This window comes from Salmo trutta, chromosome 14 (genome assembly GCF_901001165.1).
Source record: "Salmo trutta chromosome 14, fSalTru1.1, whole genome shotgun sequence".
In the NCBI taxonomy this organism is placed as follows: domain Eukaryota; kingdom Metazoa; phylum Chordata; class Actinopteri; order Salmoniformes; family Salmonidae; genus Salmo; species Salmo trutta.
Genome location: NC_042970.1, coordinates 58,563,005 through 58,579,568, shown reverse-complemented (window position 1 = coordinate 58,579,568; position 16,564 = coordinate 58,563,005). Strand labels below are relative to the sequence as shown.

General features: G+C 43.8%; 1 protein-coding gene across 1 annotated transcript; it reads right to left on the bottom strand.

Annotated features, from left to right (window-relative positions):
• Positions 1-1,833: 1,833 nt before the first annotated feature.
• Positions 1,834-7,700, bottom strand: LOC115208462 (uncharacterized). Its single transcript, XM_029776530.1, has 5 exons — positions 7,587-7,700; positions 7,020-7,242; positions 6,720-6,876; positions 6,349-6,455; positions 1,834-3,823 (listed from the first exon to the last, which is right to left on the bottom strand). The coding sequence occupies exons 1-5, from the start codon at positions 7,652-7,654 to the stop codon at positions 3,365-3,367; spliced, it is 1,014 nt and encodes a 337-aa protein (XP_029632390.1). The 5' UTR covers positions 7,655-7,700; the 3' UTR covers positions 1,834-3,364.
• Positions 7,701-16,564: the final 8,864 nt, after the last annotated feature.

Here is a 16,564-nt window from a genome sequence, read left to right as displayed (position 1 = left end):
ATCTTAGTCCTGTATTGACACTTTGCCTGTTTGATGGTTCATTGGAGGGCATAGCGGGATTTCTTATAAGCTTCCGGGTTAGAGTCCCTCTCCTTGAAAGTGGCAACTCTAGCCTTTAGCTCAGTGCCAATGTTGCCTGTAATCCATGGCTTCTGGTTTGGGTATGTATGTACAGTTACTGTGGGAATGACGTCATCAATGCACTTATTGATGAAGCCAATGACTGATGTGGTGTACTCCTCAATGCTATCGGAGGAATCACGGAACATATTCCAGTCTGTGCTAGCAAAACAGTCCTGTAGCTTAGCATCTGCTTCATCTGACCACTTTTTATTGATCTAGTCACTGGTGCTTCCTGCTTTAATTTTTGCTTGTAAGCAGGAATCAGGAGGATAGAATTATGGTCAGATTTGCCAAATGGAAGGTGAGGGAAAGCTTTGTATGCGTCTCTGTGTGTGGAGTAAAGGTGGTCCAGAGTATTTTTTCCTCTGGCTGCACATTTAACATGCTGATAGAAATTTGGTAAAATGGATTTAAGTTTCACTGCATTAAAGTCCACAACTACTAGGAGCACAGCCTCTGGGTGAGCGTTTTCTTGTTTGCTTATGGTGGAATACAGCTCATTCAATTCTGTCTTAGTGCCAGCCTCTGACTGTGGTGGTATGTAAACAGCTACGAAAAACACAGATGAAAACTCTCTAGGTAGGTAGTGTGGTCTACAGTTTATCATGAGATACTCCACCTCAAGCGAGCAATAGCTCGAGACGTCCTTAGATATCGTACACCAGCTGTTATTTACAAAAATACATAGTCCACCGCCCCTTGTCTTACCAGACGCAGCTGTTCTATCCTGCCGGTGCAGCGTATAACCAGCCAGCTGTATGCTGGAAAAAAAGGATTCTACCAGTCCATTGTGAGTAATCGCAGTCCTGTTGTCCAGAAGTTATTTTCGGTCATAAGAGACGGTAGCAGCCACATTATGTACAAAATAAGTTAAAAAAAAGTTAAACAACGCAAATAAACAAACAAAAAAACACAATCGGTTGGGGGCACGTAAAACTTCTGCCTTCTTCTCCGGTGCCATCTTACAGTCCTTGCCAATGACAAGCATACCCATAACATGAAGCAGCCACCACCAGTGATGTGTTGTGATGGATTTACCCCAAATATAACGCTTAGTATTCAGGCCAAAAAGTGTATTTCTTTGCCACATACAGTATTTTGCAGTATTACTTGAGTGCCTTGTTGCAAACAAGATGCATGTTTTGGAATATTTTTATTCTTTACAGGCTTCCTTCTTTTCACTCTGTCATTTAGATTAGTATTGTGGAGTAACTTCAATGCTGTTGATCCATCCTCAGTTTTCTCATATCACAACCGTTAAACTCTGTAACTGTTTTAATATCACCATTGGCATTATGGTGAAATCCCTAAGCAGTTTCTTTCTTCTCCGGCAACTGAGTTAGGATGCACACCTGTACACCATCCAAAGTGTAATTCATAACTTCACCATGCTCAAAGGAATATTCAGCATCTGCTTTTTCTATTTTTACACATCTACCAATTAGTGTCTTTCTTTGTGAGGCATTGAAAATTGAGGGACCTTACAGATAATTGTATGTTTGGGGTACAAATATGAACACGGAATGAGTCCATGCAACTTATTATGCAATTTGTTAAGCACATTTTTACTACTGACCTTATTTAGGCTTGCCATGACAAAGGGGTGACTACTTATTTCAGGTATGATTTTTTTAATTAATTGATCAAATATATAAATTCCACTTTGACATTATGGGGTATTGTGTGTAGATCAGTGACACAAAATCTCAATTGAATCAAATTTTTTATTCAGGCTGTAACACAACAACATGTGGAAAAGGTAAAGGGGTGTGAATACTTTCTGAAGGCACTGCACTTTAGGGTAAAGACGAGCATCAATAGAAAATGGGAACTGAACTGGCAGCTGGGGGGCTGCTGATCTCTAATCCCAGGTACAAACCACTAACGTTGTGCCCTTGAGCAAGGCACTTGAGCAAGGCACTTGGAGAACAAAATTGTGTGTGTCTGGGGGTAATGGGAAAAGGTATATATTACCCTTCTAACCAAATATACAATAAAATACTTATTCCTCTATTCTATTATTCTACACAGTTGTACTGAAACCTGATGCAGATCCATCATTCTGTCTAAATGCAGAAAACTGCTGTGGGCTTCATCATGAGGACTATGAAAAGCGATTAGTTAGCTCACAAAAGCTGTATTCTATGGATTCAACATGCTCTTTTTTTTTCAAAACTTGTGTGGTGGCAAAGTATATTCAATTTGCTAAACGTTATAAATATAGTCTGTTCATGTTAACACTCCAGTACATCAGTCACAATCTATAGCCACAATAGTCACAATTTTAATTTGTTTTTCAGCCAAACATTCTTAAGTAAAACAACCTTATATTTTGGATAGTGCCGGCTTCAGGCATAAGCGACATCAGCAGTCGCTTAGGGCCACCAGCCACTAGGGGGCCCTCAACCCAACATTTTTGAGTTCCAATTTTTTTAGGAACTCAGTTGGGGTCTCAATTTACTATTGAGCGTAAGAACAGTAGAATACACTAGGTGCCATTTTGAAATTTGTTTGTGCATCTTTTGGAAGCTTTTCTCTTGTTATGTCAGTCACTGACAATCACTCAATTTGCCATATCAGCAAACAATTTTGAGATTGGTAGTTAGTCTAGCCAGCTGTCTAAACTTATAGTAATCATAGCTGAATACTGACCGGGCATGCAGGGCACATGCCCAGGGCCCTGATCTCCAGTGGGGCCCATTGATTTTGTTAGTCATTCTCACTGAAATATCATATTAACATGGCAAAAGTCGTGGCAAAATGTGCAGAATTGCAGGAAATTAGCTTTAAAACAGCTAGAATGTCTCTCCACCCCATGGTAAAATTGCAGAAAACTTGCTTTAAACTGCAACATTTCATCTACGCCCCATTGCAAAATGTATAGAATTGCAGGAAATTTGCTTTCAAAAAAAGTTATTTCCGCATCAAGAGGGGAGCAACTAAAATGTTTTGCTGCAAGGTGGGGTGGGGGGGCCCAACCAAATCTTGCTTAGGGCCCCCAAAAGGTTAGCGCCCTCCCTGATTTGGGGTTAGAATTGGGTATGACAGTTGTACATACCATATACTGTATTTTTCTTTAATTGAAAATACCATTTAACAGCAGTTACTTTTGCAGGTTGAACTTCTTATTATTTTAATCTTAACATGACTTCTGACCAAAAATGTAACACAATTGCAACCGATTTCTACTCAGATCTTTACATAAGGCAGCCCCTAAAGGGTTAAAATGCCATCAGTGCCATCAGTTGTTAGGCTCTGAGCCTGCAATTTGGGCTGGGGCTTGAACCTCCACCTGTTGACTGTTCGATCCCTGCCTTTGCAAAACAGTCCCCTCGCCGTCGGCATGCATAGCTCGCCGACCCTCCGCAGCCCTGTCAGAGACTGAGGAGATCCCCTCAAACCCTCCCTCAACCCCTCCCCTACGTGTCATGGGAGTGTAGAAGCTGTGAAACAGCTGGCTGGAGGGATGGGTTGGTGAGTGGCGGGCGATGGCCTTGGTGCTTTTAGCTCTGGGGCCCATCTTTCCGGAGTGGATCCTGCCATCATTGAAAACTTGCTGCTGGGGAGAGGTTACCTCTTTCCCCCCTCTTCCTCCCGGCACCGCTGGCGAACATGACCCCTCGGCATTGAGGTATGTGCTCTCCCCGCCAGGAGAAGGAGACCATGGCCCAGCCTCGCTCCACACGAAAGCTCCGTGTCGCTGGAAAAAGGGGAAACAGACATGAGCACAACTGGGGGGAAGCAGAGGGTGGGGAGGGGGAAGGGAGGGAGGAAGAGATGGGGGAATGCAGCTGTGGCTGGGAGTTGAATTCATCGCATGGTTCAAACGCTGTCCAAAGTTGACGCCCCGATCGAGCAAAGGAAAGTTTTGAGAACGTTTGAAGGATAATATACATTTGCTGTGAATCCCATTTCGTTGTATTTCTTGGAACATTCACACAACGTTCTGAGAATGTAATTAAGAGCATTCTCAATTCATTAAAATACCTTTATGGTATAACATTTGTAACATTGTAATATTACATTTGATTTTGGAAAAATACTATACAGTCGTGGCCAAAAGTTTTGAGAATGACACAAATATTAATTTCCACAATGTTTGCTGCTTCAGTGTCTTTAGATATTTTTGGCAGATGTTACTATGGAATACTGAAGTATAATTACAAGCATTTCATAAGTGTCAAAGAAATGTATTGACAATTACATGAAGTTGATGCAAATAGTCAATATTTGCAGTGTTGACCCTTCTTTTTCAAGACCTCTGCAATCCGCCCTGGCATGTTGTCAATTAACTTCTGGGCCACATCCTGATTGATGGCAGCCCGTTCTTGCATAATCAATGCTTGGAGTTTGTCAGAATTTGTGGGTTTTTGTTTGTCCACCCACCTCTTGAGGATTGACCACAAGTTCTCAATGGGATTAAGGTCTGGGGAGTTTCCTGGCCATGGACCCAAAATATCGATGTTTTGTTCCCCGAGCCACTTAGTTATCACTTTTGCCTTATAGCAAGGTGCTCCATCATGCTGGAAAAGGCATTGTTTGTTACCAAACTGTTCCTGGGTGGTTGGGAGAAGTTGCTCTCAGAGGATGTGTTGGTACCATTCTTTATTCATGGCTGTGTTCTTAGGCAAAATTGTGAGAGTGAGCCCAGTCCCTTGGCTGAGAAGCAACCCCACACATGAATGGTCTCAGGATGCTTTACTGTTGGCATGACACAGGACTGATGGTAGCGCTCACTTTGTCTTCTCCGGACAAGCTTTTTTCCGGATGCCCCAAACAATCGGAAAAGGGATTCATCAGAGAAAATGACTTTACTCCAGTCCTCAGCAGTCCAATCCCTGTACCTTTTGCAGAATATCAGTCTGTCCCTGATGTTTTTTCTGGAGAGAAGTGGCTTCTTTGCTGCCCTTCTTGACACCAGGCCATCCTCCAAAAGTCTTCGCCTCACTGTGCGTGCAGATGCACTCACACCTGCCTGCTGCCATTCCTGAGCAAGCTCTGTACAGGTGGTGCCCCGATCCTGCAGCTGAATCAACTTTAGGAGACGATCCTGGCACTTGCTGGACTTTCTTGGAAGCCCTGAAGCCTTCTTCACAACAATTGAACCACTTTCCTTGAAGTTCTTGATGAAATAAATGGTTGATTTAGGTGCAACCTTACTGGCAGCAATATCCTTGCCTGTGAAGCCCTTTTTGTGCAAAGCAATGATGACAGCACATGTTCCCTTGCAGGTTGCATGGTTGACAGAGGAAGAACAATGATTCCAAGCACCACCCTCCTTTTGAAGCTTCCAGTCTGTTATTCGAATTCAATCAGCATGACAGAGTGATCTCCAGCCTTGTCCTCGTCAACACTCACACCTGTGTTAATGAGAGAATCACTTACTGTCACGGTTGTCATAAGAACTGGACCAAGGCGCAGCGTACGTAGAGTTCCACATCTTTATTATCAAGTGAAACTTCAGCAAAACAAAACAATAAATGAACAATGAAACGTGACTACGTGGTGCACATGCACTCACTCAAAAACAATATCCCACAAACACAGGTGGGAAAAACAGTTACTTAAATATGATCTCCAATTAGAGGCAACGATTACCAGCTTCCTCTAATTGGGAACCAAACCAAAACACCAACATAGAAACGTTAAACTAGAACACCCCCTCGTCACACCCTGACCTACTACACCATAGAGAAACAAGGGCTCTCTATGGTCAGGACGTGACACTGACATGATGTCAGCTGGTCCTTTTGTGGCAGGGCTGAAATGCAGTGGAAATGTTTTGGGGGGGATTCAGATCATTTGCATGGCAAAGAGGGACTTTGCAATTAATTGCAATTCATCTGATCACTCTTCATAACATTCTGTAGTATATGCAACTTGCCATCATACAAACTGAGGCAGCAGACTTTGTGAAAATGTATATTTGTGTCATTCTCAAAACTTTTGGCCACGACTGTACATTCCAAGCCATTACTAATACACATGATTTAACACTGAACCCATGGGCTGATCTCTCAGACAGATTAATCCTAGTCCTGGACAAAAAAAAAATGCTTTCAATGGAGATTCTCCATAGAGAATGGCCAGGACTAGGCCTAATCTGTGTCTTGGAAACCTGCCCTATGAGTTTCCAGGAACACGATTGAAGAAAACTTTATTAAATGTTAGCTGCAGAGGATAGCAAGCAGCAAAATGACTCTGCTGAGATTGTATAAATCTTACCCTTCCTTGGTATGGTTGGTCCTGTAATTTCCTTGAATCATATTGGTGAATAAAAGACATGTGCTCCAGCAACACTTTTGGGCTACCAATAGAGCTCAGCATGGGAACTGTGAACCATAAGCCATGAAGTAAAATGTCACTCACTGCAGTTAAATAGTTACATTTTTGTTGCACAGATCATCTTTTAGATGCAACTAAGCCACACAAATATATTTGTTCTAATCCATACACTCCTTCAACCCTAAGTGCCAACCTGACATAGTATCAATGCCTTTATTTGAGTCTAATGTAAGTGAATGTAAAAGATAGAGGCTTAATTGCATAACACAAACAATCATGAATGTGCTTGCGCAAACACACACACGGCTCACCAATTCCTGAAGCAGGCACTCTGTTGTTGTTCCTCCCATGTCTGACCAGGGCGTGTGTTTGTTGAATGGCCTGGTAGTCTTGTCTCTGAGTGCTGTCCTTTCTGTAAGGTGCCTGGGTGCTCACATCGTGATACGATGTATTGGGCCACCAGTGACACTGTTATAAGTTTCATGGAGAGAAAATGAATTATCAGGGAATGAAATGTAACTAAAATGGCTGTTATTTTATTTGTCCGGCATGTAACTAAACTGGTCATTGCAGAATGGTTGCAATTATGAATAACATTTCATGGAACATACCTGCTCAGCCATTGTACTCTCTGTCTCCATGTGAGAAATGGGTGCATTCATGAACCTGACATTGGTTCTTATGAACTTGGCATTGTACAGTTGTGGGGTATTGTGTGTTTTAAGCTGATCATATTCCTTGGGATCTCTCTGAGCATATGAATGGACTTTATAGACTTTATCAGGGTCCAATCTGTCAGGTATCTTCTCATCAAATATCCTGTATGTATTTGAGCTAAAAACAGAGGGAAAGAGTCAATCTACTTAAAGTTTGCAACAACAAATTAACGGCAGCAAATAAGCCTACCTCCAAATCACATTGTTGCAATAGGACATAGCCTAACAAATAGAAACAATTCACATGTAACTGTATAGCATTGGGTTGTAAATAATTTCCTGCCATAGAAACAACACGAATTTAAAATGATTGAAATAGTCATTAAAATACCTCGTGGATTACTTGCAAGTGTGCACACAATGATTATGAAGAAATTTTATTGAATCAATATCTATTCAATCATTAGTCATAAGTTCTGAACATCGATCTAGGTCTTTTACAAACGGAAATACTGTACTTACTGGAAAGACTCGCAGACTTTCTTCTTTCTTGGCAAGCAGATTTCAGCACACTGATACATTTTACTCATGATAAAGTGAAATGTGTGTGAAAGAAAATGTCGTATGGACTTTGGCAGCGAATTCATTATTTCCAGGTTGCTAAGCAACTTAATTATTGCGCAGCAGCCAGTCAACAAGTTGTAATAATGGTCAATGTAACACTAACCGTATATATATTGTACATATATTTCGACAGTTAGCAACCTAGGTAAAAATCAATACAAGGTCTTGAAACTATTTCTGCTAAACCAATGTCAAATAACGTTCACTCTTAAATCATAAGTGACAACCCTTCCACAATTGCCAAATAAGAAATACATAGGAAAATTATTTGTGGTAAATCGTATAACTTGTTGCCGATAAATTGTGTATGCAGGGCTCCCTTGCGAAAGAGGCCTTGGCCTCAACGGGACTCCTTGTGCAAATAAACGTTGAGTAAAAAAAATATGTATTTTTACAGTAGGGCAACTAACTGAACCATTAGGTCGATATTGGATACATCTGAGTACTAGCCTAGTGTCACGGCTGTCTGAATGATCGGACCAAAATGCAGCGTCGGTTTCGTTCCACACATTTATTGGACTGTGAAACTTAATGAAATACAAAAATACACTTAAGGACAAAACAACAAACCGTGACGCAGGAGGAACAAACACTACTCACAAAGTATAATCACCCACAAAACACAAGTGGGACAAACATCAACTTAAATATGACCTCCAATTAGAGACAACGACAACTGGCTGCCTCTAATTGGAGATAATGCCAAACAAAAACCAACCTAGAAATACAAAACTAGAAACTAAACATAGAAATACAAAAACGGACAAACACCCCCTGTCAAACCCTGACCTACTCTACCATAGAAAATAACAACTTACTATGGTCAGGACGTGACAGTACCCCCCTCCCCCTCCCAAAGGTACCCCCACCTACAAAACCAACAACAAAACCCCCCTAAACAACAACCCGATATATATATATATATATATATATATATATATATATATATATATATATACGCTTAGTGCTGAAATCTGCTTGCCAAGAAAGAAGAAAGTCCTAGATCGATGTTCAGAACTTATGACTAATGATTGAATAGATATTGATTCTTAGAGGAACAAACCCTGCACCGACCGGTAGTGTGACCTCTGCGGCCACAGATGGTGCACGAGCGGGAACCCCCTCCGGTCTCCCTGCGCACCGCCCCTCCCAGCTCCATGGGTATTGGAGAGGGGGTGCGAGAAGATGGAACCACCAGACCCCGATATGAACGTCCGCGAGTAGCCAGCAGGTTGTCCAGCCGGATGGACAGGTCCACCAGCTGGTCAAACGTGAGGGTGGTGTCTCTGCAGGCCAGCTCCCGATGGACGTCCTCGCGCAAACTGCAGCGGTAATGGTCGATCAGGGCCCGGTTGTTCCATCCCGCGCCGGCAGCCAGGGTCCTAAACTCCAGTGACAACTCCTCGTCTCCTGCCTCAGATAGTAGAGGCGTTCATCTCTCGCTCTACCCTCGGGCGGGTGGTCGAAGACTGCCCGGAAACGGCGGGTGAACTCCTCAAAATGGTTCAACGCCGCATCTCCCTCTCTCCACACGGCGTTGGCCCACTCCAGGGCTTTCCCGGTGAGGCATGAGACGAGGGCAGACACCCTCTCATGGCCAGATGGAGCCGGGTGGACGGTGGCCAGGTATAGGTCCAGTTGAAGTACGAACCCCCGGCAGCCTGCAGCCTCTCCGTCGTACTCCTGGGGCAGGGAAAGACGAATCCCACTGGAACCAGGTGGAAAATGGGCGCTCAGGGGAGACCCCGGTTGTGCTGGTGGAGGCGCTGGAAGAACTCCCTGTCTCTCCCAGCGGTCCATTTTCTGGACAACGCGGTCCATGGCAATACCAAGATGGTGAAGTATTGCTGCATGCTCCTGGACGCGCTCCTCGACCTCTATGGCCGAGGTACCTTGTCCTGCTGACTCCATAAATGGGTTGGTGATTCTGTAATGGGTTCGTGCTGGTGGCAGGGAAGTCAGGCGCAGGAAAGTGAACTTGGTATAAACAGAGCAGTTTAATAAATGCAAAAAAACTCTGAAAACCAATATATACAAAAATAATATAAAAGGGTACAAAACCCATCGCACACCAAAACATGACTTGCACAAAACATACAACAAACAATCACCGACAAAGACATGAGGGGAAACAGAGGGTTAAATACACAACATGTAATTGATGGGATTGAAACCAGGTATGAAGTAAGACAAAACAAAACCAATGGAAAATGAAAAATAGATCAGCGATGGCTAGAAGCCCGGTGACGTCGACCTCCGAACACTGCCCGAACAAGGAGAGGGACCAACTGCGGCGGAAGTCGTGACACCTAGGCCTACTGTATTAGTCCATTATACAGACAAGGGAAATGTGTCTTCCTGATTATGCCCTAATTGACTTAGGCTATTCAACTAATTACTCTTAAAGTAACTGTCCAGTGTTCCCAGATTTCTATTAAATATGACCTATAATTAATTACAATATGAGTGAAATAGTTTTCCTTCCAAGAAAATGTAATTAAATATGTTAGAAAGCAGTGTTTCTGTGTTGGATAGTGCTGAGCGATTAGTGCTTTTTGAGGTCGGTTCAGTTTCGGTTCGATGATTAAAACATAATTTAATGGTTTTCGATAATCTTTTTCAACAAATGCATTATGAAATGAAGTGCTAGGAATTCATTGATCAACTCAAGTAAACAAGTAGAACAGATCTCTCAGTGCCTGTTAATGAATGAAGTTGACACCGACTAGAATAATTATCCTACAGTACAGGGTCCTCCTCTCGCATATTGCTTGGTCTGCTGCTCCATCGTTGTGGACATAGGTAAGCTTGCATGCATGATATCATACAGGCTATGTTTTTTTGAGATAGCTAAATCATCTATTTTATTGACTGTTTAAGAATGATGAATAGTCAGAATAGTGGTGTTTCACTGTGAAGCTAATATTGCATTAGAGCTGATGTTTTTTTCTACTGAATAGGCTTGCATTGTGATTAATTCATACAACTATCACACCCGTGCATATTATTAAATGACACCGATGTTCAAGATATAACATGCTTTTAAATTAATTGATAACTAATATAGAAAGGTGATATGATGCAATCTAACTAGATGAGAAGGCCTAAGCTACTTCAACCTAATGTACGCTAAATACATTGGATCCAAAACAAATGTTGGCATGTTATAAAAGATGATAATATAATTAAATAAATGCATATCAAACAAGAATACATATTCATTTAAATTAATACAGCATTGTAAAATTATTGATGCTTTTCTCTCTCCTTGCAGGGGATTAGACATATGAACTGCAGTCACCAGCTGCCCAAACCTCAAAACCAGAAACAAGTGGAGACATCAACACTTGTCATTTTTAATGTTAAAATTGTTTGGGTTTTTGAGTCCTTAAAACAGTCCATTGTACAAAATAAGTAATTCCCAAATGAGGGACATCTCAAGGAGATTAACCTCCAACATTCATAAGCTTGTTCAGTACAAGGGCAAATTTAGTTTTTTTTTAAAAGTAATTGTGGTCTAAATTGAAGACTTGCACACAGTGTAATCCCCCGGGACATAAAACATGTCTGTAATTTAGAAGGGGCTTCATAAATTACAATGTCATGACAAATCTGCATGATAAACAATAACATGGGTGAATTTATTTCTATCTAAATTGTGGTGTTGGCTCCTGAATAATACCCTGGGATATGGTAATTATCCTGGTGGCTGGGTGGTTCACAACAAGTTCTTTACATCTGCAGGGTGTCATTGTGGGATGTGCTTCAACCTGGAACAAGCAGAGACAATGAAGAAGAAATTAACCTCACTGCTAAAATGTCACTGCTGGTTCAAGTTGCTGAACCCACAACTACCTTTATTAATGTGCAATTGGCCAAGGCTTGGCCAATTAGGTGCCCACTTTAGTCCCTGAAAACAAATGGGGAAAAAACAATTTGCTATATGTCTTTAGTGGGCTAGCAAGTTCACCAATTCATGATATAAAAAATTATTGGGTCTTCACAATTGAAACATTTCCGAATCTACGATTAGTTAGTTTAGTTGTTCCTCTCTATACAGCCAAAAAGCAGGATAAGATCACCTGCTAGCTAGCTATAGCGGCCAAGGTGTTAGCTAGCTAGCTAGCTTTGCACCGGGCTGATAAATACCAGTTACTCAACATTTGAATTAAAAATTCATAGCTATGTGTCACGGATCCCTCTGGAGCTTTCATTGCGCACACCTGGCCCCATTCCCACTGATTGTATTTGTATGTATGTGCCCTTTGTTCACCATGGTGCTGTCGATTGTTGTTCCAATGTCCATTGGTGCATGTGAGTACCTGTGCTGTGTGTTTTGAGCTTTCGTGCTCTTGTGCATTGCGCAGATTATTACGGGTCTCATCCCGTGTGTTAATCATCGTGCGTGTGTGTTATTTATTCAAGGTACTCCTCGCTCTTTTGTTTGGGTTTCAACGCTGTGTTTTTGTTACGTGTTTGTTTGGTCTTCGTCCCCATGCTTTTACACGGCACGCCGTAATTTGGGTGAAATAAAAACCCATATTACGTATTCCTGCGCCTGTCTCCCGAATCATTCATGCCAACGTGACACAATGAAAGTAATTTGTGGAAAATGTTCACCATTTGGTGAATAAATAAACGTTATACTTACATTTCCCGAAGTTATTCCTTATTCTTCTAGAAAATGTAATCCGAAGCAGGGACTTCTGTCCGCCATTAATTCAGGAATGTAATTTTTTCCCCGCTGCGCCACAAGGTGTAATAGGATAGCCTCTTCGGTGAAGGATACATGGGATTGGAACATGCCAATTCTGATCTCTCGTTAAACAATCAAAGATGCTAAATTCACCTGCACAGCTGATCTATATTGCAACCATTAAAGGTCACATCATTACCGCTCCCTAAAAGTCTTTCAAGATATGTTGCCCTCTGGATGGTATTGTCATCACAACTGGGTCCTTTTTGAACAGACTAAGGGCGATTGATCTATTTGACATGAGCTAGATTTCCATCCAATTGGCGACAGATTTTCATGAGAATATAAAATAATCTGCATAAAGAAAATATGTGCATTTTCCCACCAGTGGTATGTTTCCAACAAACAGACTTCTTGTGGATAAACATCAGTGTGTGATGATGTAGTGCACACAAAATTGACTTTTTTCGCTTACGTTTTATTGTACCAAATAAATAGCAAATGTGCCTACTCTGGTCTTGGCACTTGCGCTCTAGCCAACAGCTCACAGATACAGTGCGGGTAGGCTAGTCTACATGATGAGATTATTATGCATAGAGGGAGAATATATAAGGGATAAACACTGCTGTTCTGTACATTACCTTGGAAATGATGGACGACACAGTGGTGATAAGAGACGGACCAAGGCGCAGTGTTTGTTGAGTTCCACATATTTATTTAAAGTGAAACTTCTTCAACCAAAACAATAAACAAGCAACACAATGTGACTACGTGGTGTAACAAGAACCACCACAAACAAACAATATCCCACAAAGCAGGTGGGAACCCTTAAGTATGATCCCCAATTAGAGACAACGAACATCAGCTGCCTCTAATTGGGAACCATACTAAGAGCACCAACATAGAAATGGAAAGACTAGAACACCCCCCTAGTCACGCTCTGACATAAACACCATAGAGAACCAAGGGCTCTCTATGGTCAGGGCATGACAGTACCCCCCCAAAGGTACGGACTCCGGCCGCAAAATCTGAAACCAAATGGGGAGGGTAGGGGGGGATGACAAGTGTCGGTGGCGGCTCCGGTGCGGGTCGTAGCCCCTGCCCAGACTCCGGATCCGGCCATGGCCTCTCACTGGAAGCTCCGGGCCGTTGACCGTCACTGGAAGCTCCGGGCCATTGACCATCCCTGGAAGCTCCGGGCCGTTGACTGTCACTGGAAGCTCCGGGCCGCTGACCGTCACTGGAAGCTCCGGACCGTTGACCGTCACTGGAAGCTCCGGGCCGTTGACCGTCACTGGAAGCTGCGGGCCGTTGACCGTCACTGGAAGCTGCGGGCCGTTGACCGTCACTGGAAGCTCTGGACTGTGAACCGTCGTTGGAAGCTCTGGACTGTAAACCGTCGCTGGAGGTTCCAGGCTTTAGAGGCGCACGGGAGGCCTAGTGCGGGGAGCAGGCACAGGATGTACCGGGCTGCGGAGGCACACTGGAGGCCTGGTGCGTGGAGCCGGCACAGGACGTACCGGGTTGGGGGAGGCGCACTGGAGGCCTGGTGCGTGGAGCTGGCACAGGTGGCACCGGACTGGTGACACGCACTTCAGGGCGAGTGCGAGGAGCTGGCACAGGATGTACCGGACTGGGGAGGCGCACTGGAGGCCTGGTGCGTGGAGCCGGAACAGGTGGCACCGGACTGGTGACACGCACTTCAGGGAGGGTGCGGGGAGCTGGCACAGGAAGTACCGGACTGGGGAGGCGCACTGGAGGCCTGGTGCGTGGAGCCGACGCAGGTGGCACCGGACTGTCAACACGCACTTCAGGAAGGGTGCGGGGAGCTGGCACAGGACTCACCAGACTGCTCTTCAGGTCGGATGCCGTGCAGAACACACTTACATAACATTTCTCTCCTCTCTCTCTCTCAACTTCTCCATCGCCTCCCTGATGGTCTCTGGCTCTTCAGGGCGAGTGTGGGGAGCTGGCACAGATGGCACCGGACTGGTGTCACGCTCTTCAGCACGCCTGCGCTGCAGCATACTCCTCGCCAAAGTCATTCTCCGATATCCCTCTTTACACCGCTCCATCGACTCCCAGACTCTCTCCTTGGCTCGGCCAACCACCCCTCATGCCCTCCCCCCAAAAAATCTTGGGGTTTCTGTGGCCGCGGTCCCCGGCGTCGTCGCTATCCTTCCTGAGTCCTCTGCGACTCCCGCCAAGGAAGGGTCTCGCATCCACTCATGACCTCCTCCCATGTCCAAAACTCCTTTACCTCATGAACACGCTGCATGGTCCTCTTTTGGTGGGATATTCTGTCACGTTTGTTGATATTGATGGACCAAGGCATAGCGTGAGTTGAGTTCCACATCTTTAATATACAGTGAAACTAAGAAAACAACAAACATGCAACGAATGTGAAGTCATAGTGCTCAACACAAAAACAATATCCCACAATGCAGGTGGAAACAGGGACTCCTTAAGTATGATCCCCAATTAGAGACAACGATAATCAGCTGCCTCTAATTGGGAACCATACTCAAACCCAAACATAGAAATATAATTGACTAGAACACCCCCTAGTCACTGACCTACAACACCATAGAAAACCAAGGGCTGTCTATGGTCAGGGCGTGACACCGAGTTGAGCCCCTTTGCAGAGTTCATTTCTCCAAGGTAATGAAAACAATACTAAAGCACACACATTTCTATGGTAGAAATAAAAAAAAACGTTCATATTTTCCTTCTTATAAGAGAATTCATACTTTCTTATCTTTGGGTTGCAAGAGACGTGACCCAGTTCGTTATATGTTCTGTTGCCATGCTTGCTGGCAATGTTCTTGTCCCTTGCTTGCTAGCTAGCCAACTAGTTAAAGCTAACACAGTCATGACCTCTGAATGCAGAATAACAGCAAAGTTGCTGCAAATGCATTAGTTTAAGATTTTTTATATTGAAATTCATTTGGATACATTACAATGAGCTGATGATGCCCGATTTTGCCTGGCACCGCTAGAAAAGTTTGCCTTCTTGCCAGGACACTCGACAATGTTCATTACGAGGAGATCGCATTGCATATCAATTGCTAGGCTAGCTAAATAGTTTGTTGCTTGACATTCATTTGGATACATACATAACAATGAGCTGATGGTGCCAGATTTTGCCTGGCATTGCTAGAAAAGTTTGCCTTCTCATCAGGACACTCAACACTGTTCATTACATTGCATATCAAACACTAGGCTAGAAGCTAGCTAAATAATTTGTTGCTAACAAACCTGCCAATATGACAACTGAATTCAAAAATACCAGTTGCTGATAACAGCTGGTCAAACTAGAAACATGTGGTAGGATTTAACAGCACTTCTGTCATGACTGCAACATGACTGCAACAGTAACATTAGAGACCTGTGAAATTCATGTTCATCACTCCCCACGTTATGTTACGTCTGCTCCCGCTCCCCCTCTCTGGCGCTCGAGGCCGCCAGTCTGCTCATTACGCACAACTGTCACCATCGTTACATCGGACTCACCTGGACTCCATCACATCAGTGATTACCTCCCCTATATCTGTCACTTCCTCAGTTTCATCCCAGTGTCTGCATTGATGTTTTGTTTCTCTTGTCCAGACGCTGTTTTTGCGTTGTTTAATCTGTTTATTATTAAATTCTCACCCTGTACTTGATTCCTGTCTCCCAGCGTCTGTCATCTCAAGACCGTTACAGAATGCAGACACCACAATTGGAAGCATCAGGGATTTTTTGTTGTTGTTGGTGATGTCGGACTCGGGTGCCGCTGCCAAAGCAATCTTTGGATGCCTCACCTGGCTTGTCATGCTCCCATGCCTCGGCTGGCTTGTGGGTTCCTGCGTCTCGGCCGGCCCGTCCGGCTCACCCAGGTAGGACGCCAGGTGGCACCCCTAGAGGGGTGGTACTGTCAAGTCTGCCCCTGCTCCCCCTTCTGGTGCTCGAGGCTGCCAGGCTGCTCATCATTACGCACACCTGTCACCATCGTTACACGCACCAGCGCTTCATCGGACTCAACTGGACTCCATCATGTCATTGATTGCCTCCCCTATATCTGTCACTTCCTCAGTTTCATCTCCGTGTCTGCACTGATGTTGTTTTGTTTCTCTTGTCCAGACGCTGTTTATGCTTTCATGTCTATTTATTATTAAATCCTCACCCTGTACTTGCTTCC

Excerpts from the sequence above, each read along its gene's own strand:
- LOC115208462 (XM_029776530.1), bottom strand. The coding sequence starts at position 7,654 with ATGAGTAAAATGTATCAGTGTGCTGAAATCTGCTTGCCAAGAAAGAAG. Across the intron at positions 7,243-7,586 it reads AAAGTCTGCGAGTCTTTCCA|CTCAAATACATACAGGATAT; the intron begins GTAAGTACAGTA and ends CTCTGTTTTTAG. Across the intron at positions 6,456-6,719 it reads AGTGCCTGCTTCAGGAATTG|TTCCCATGCTGAGCTCTATT; the intron begins GTGAGCCGTGTG and ends TATGGTTCACAG.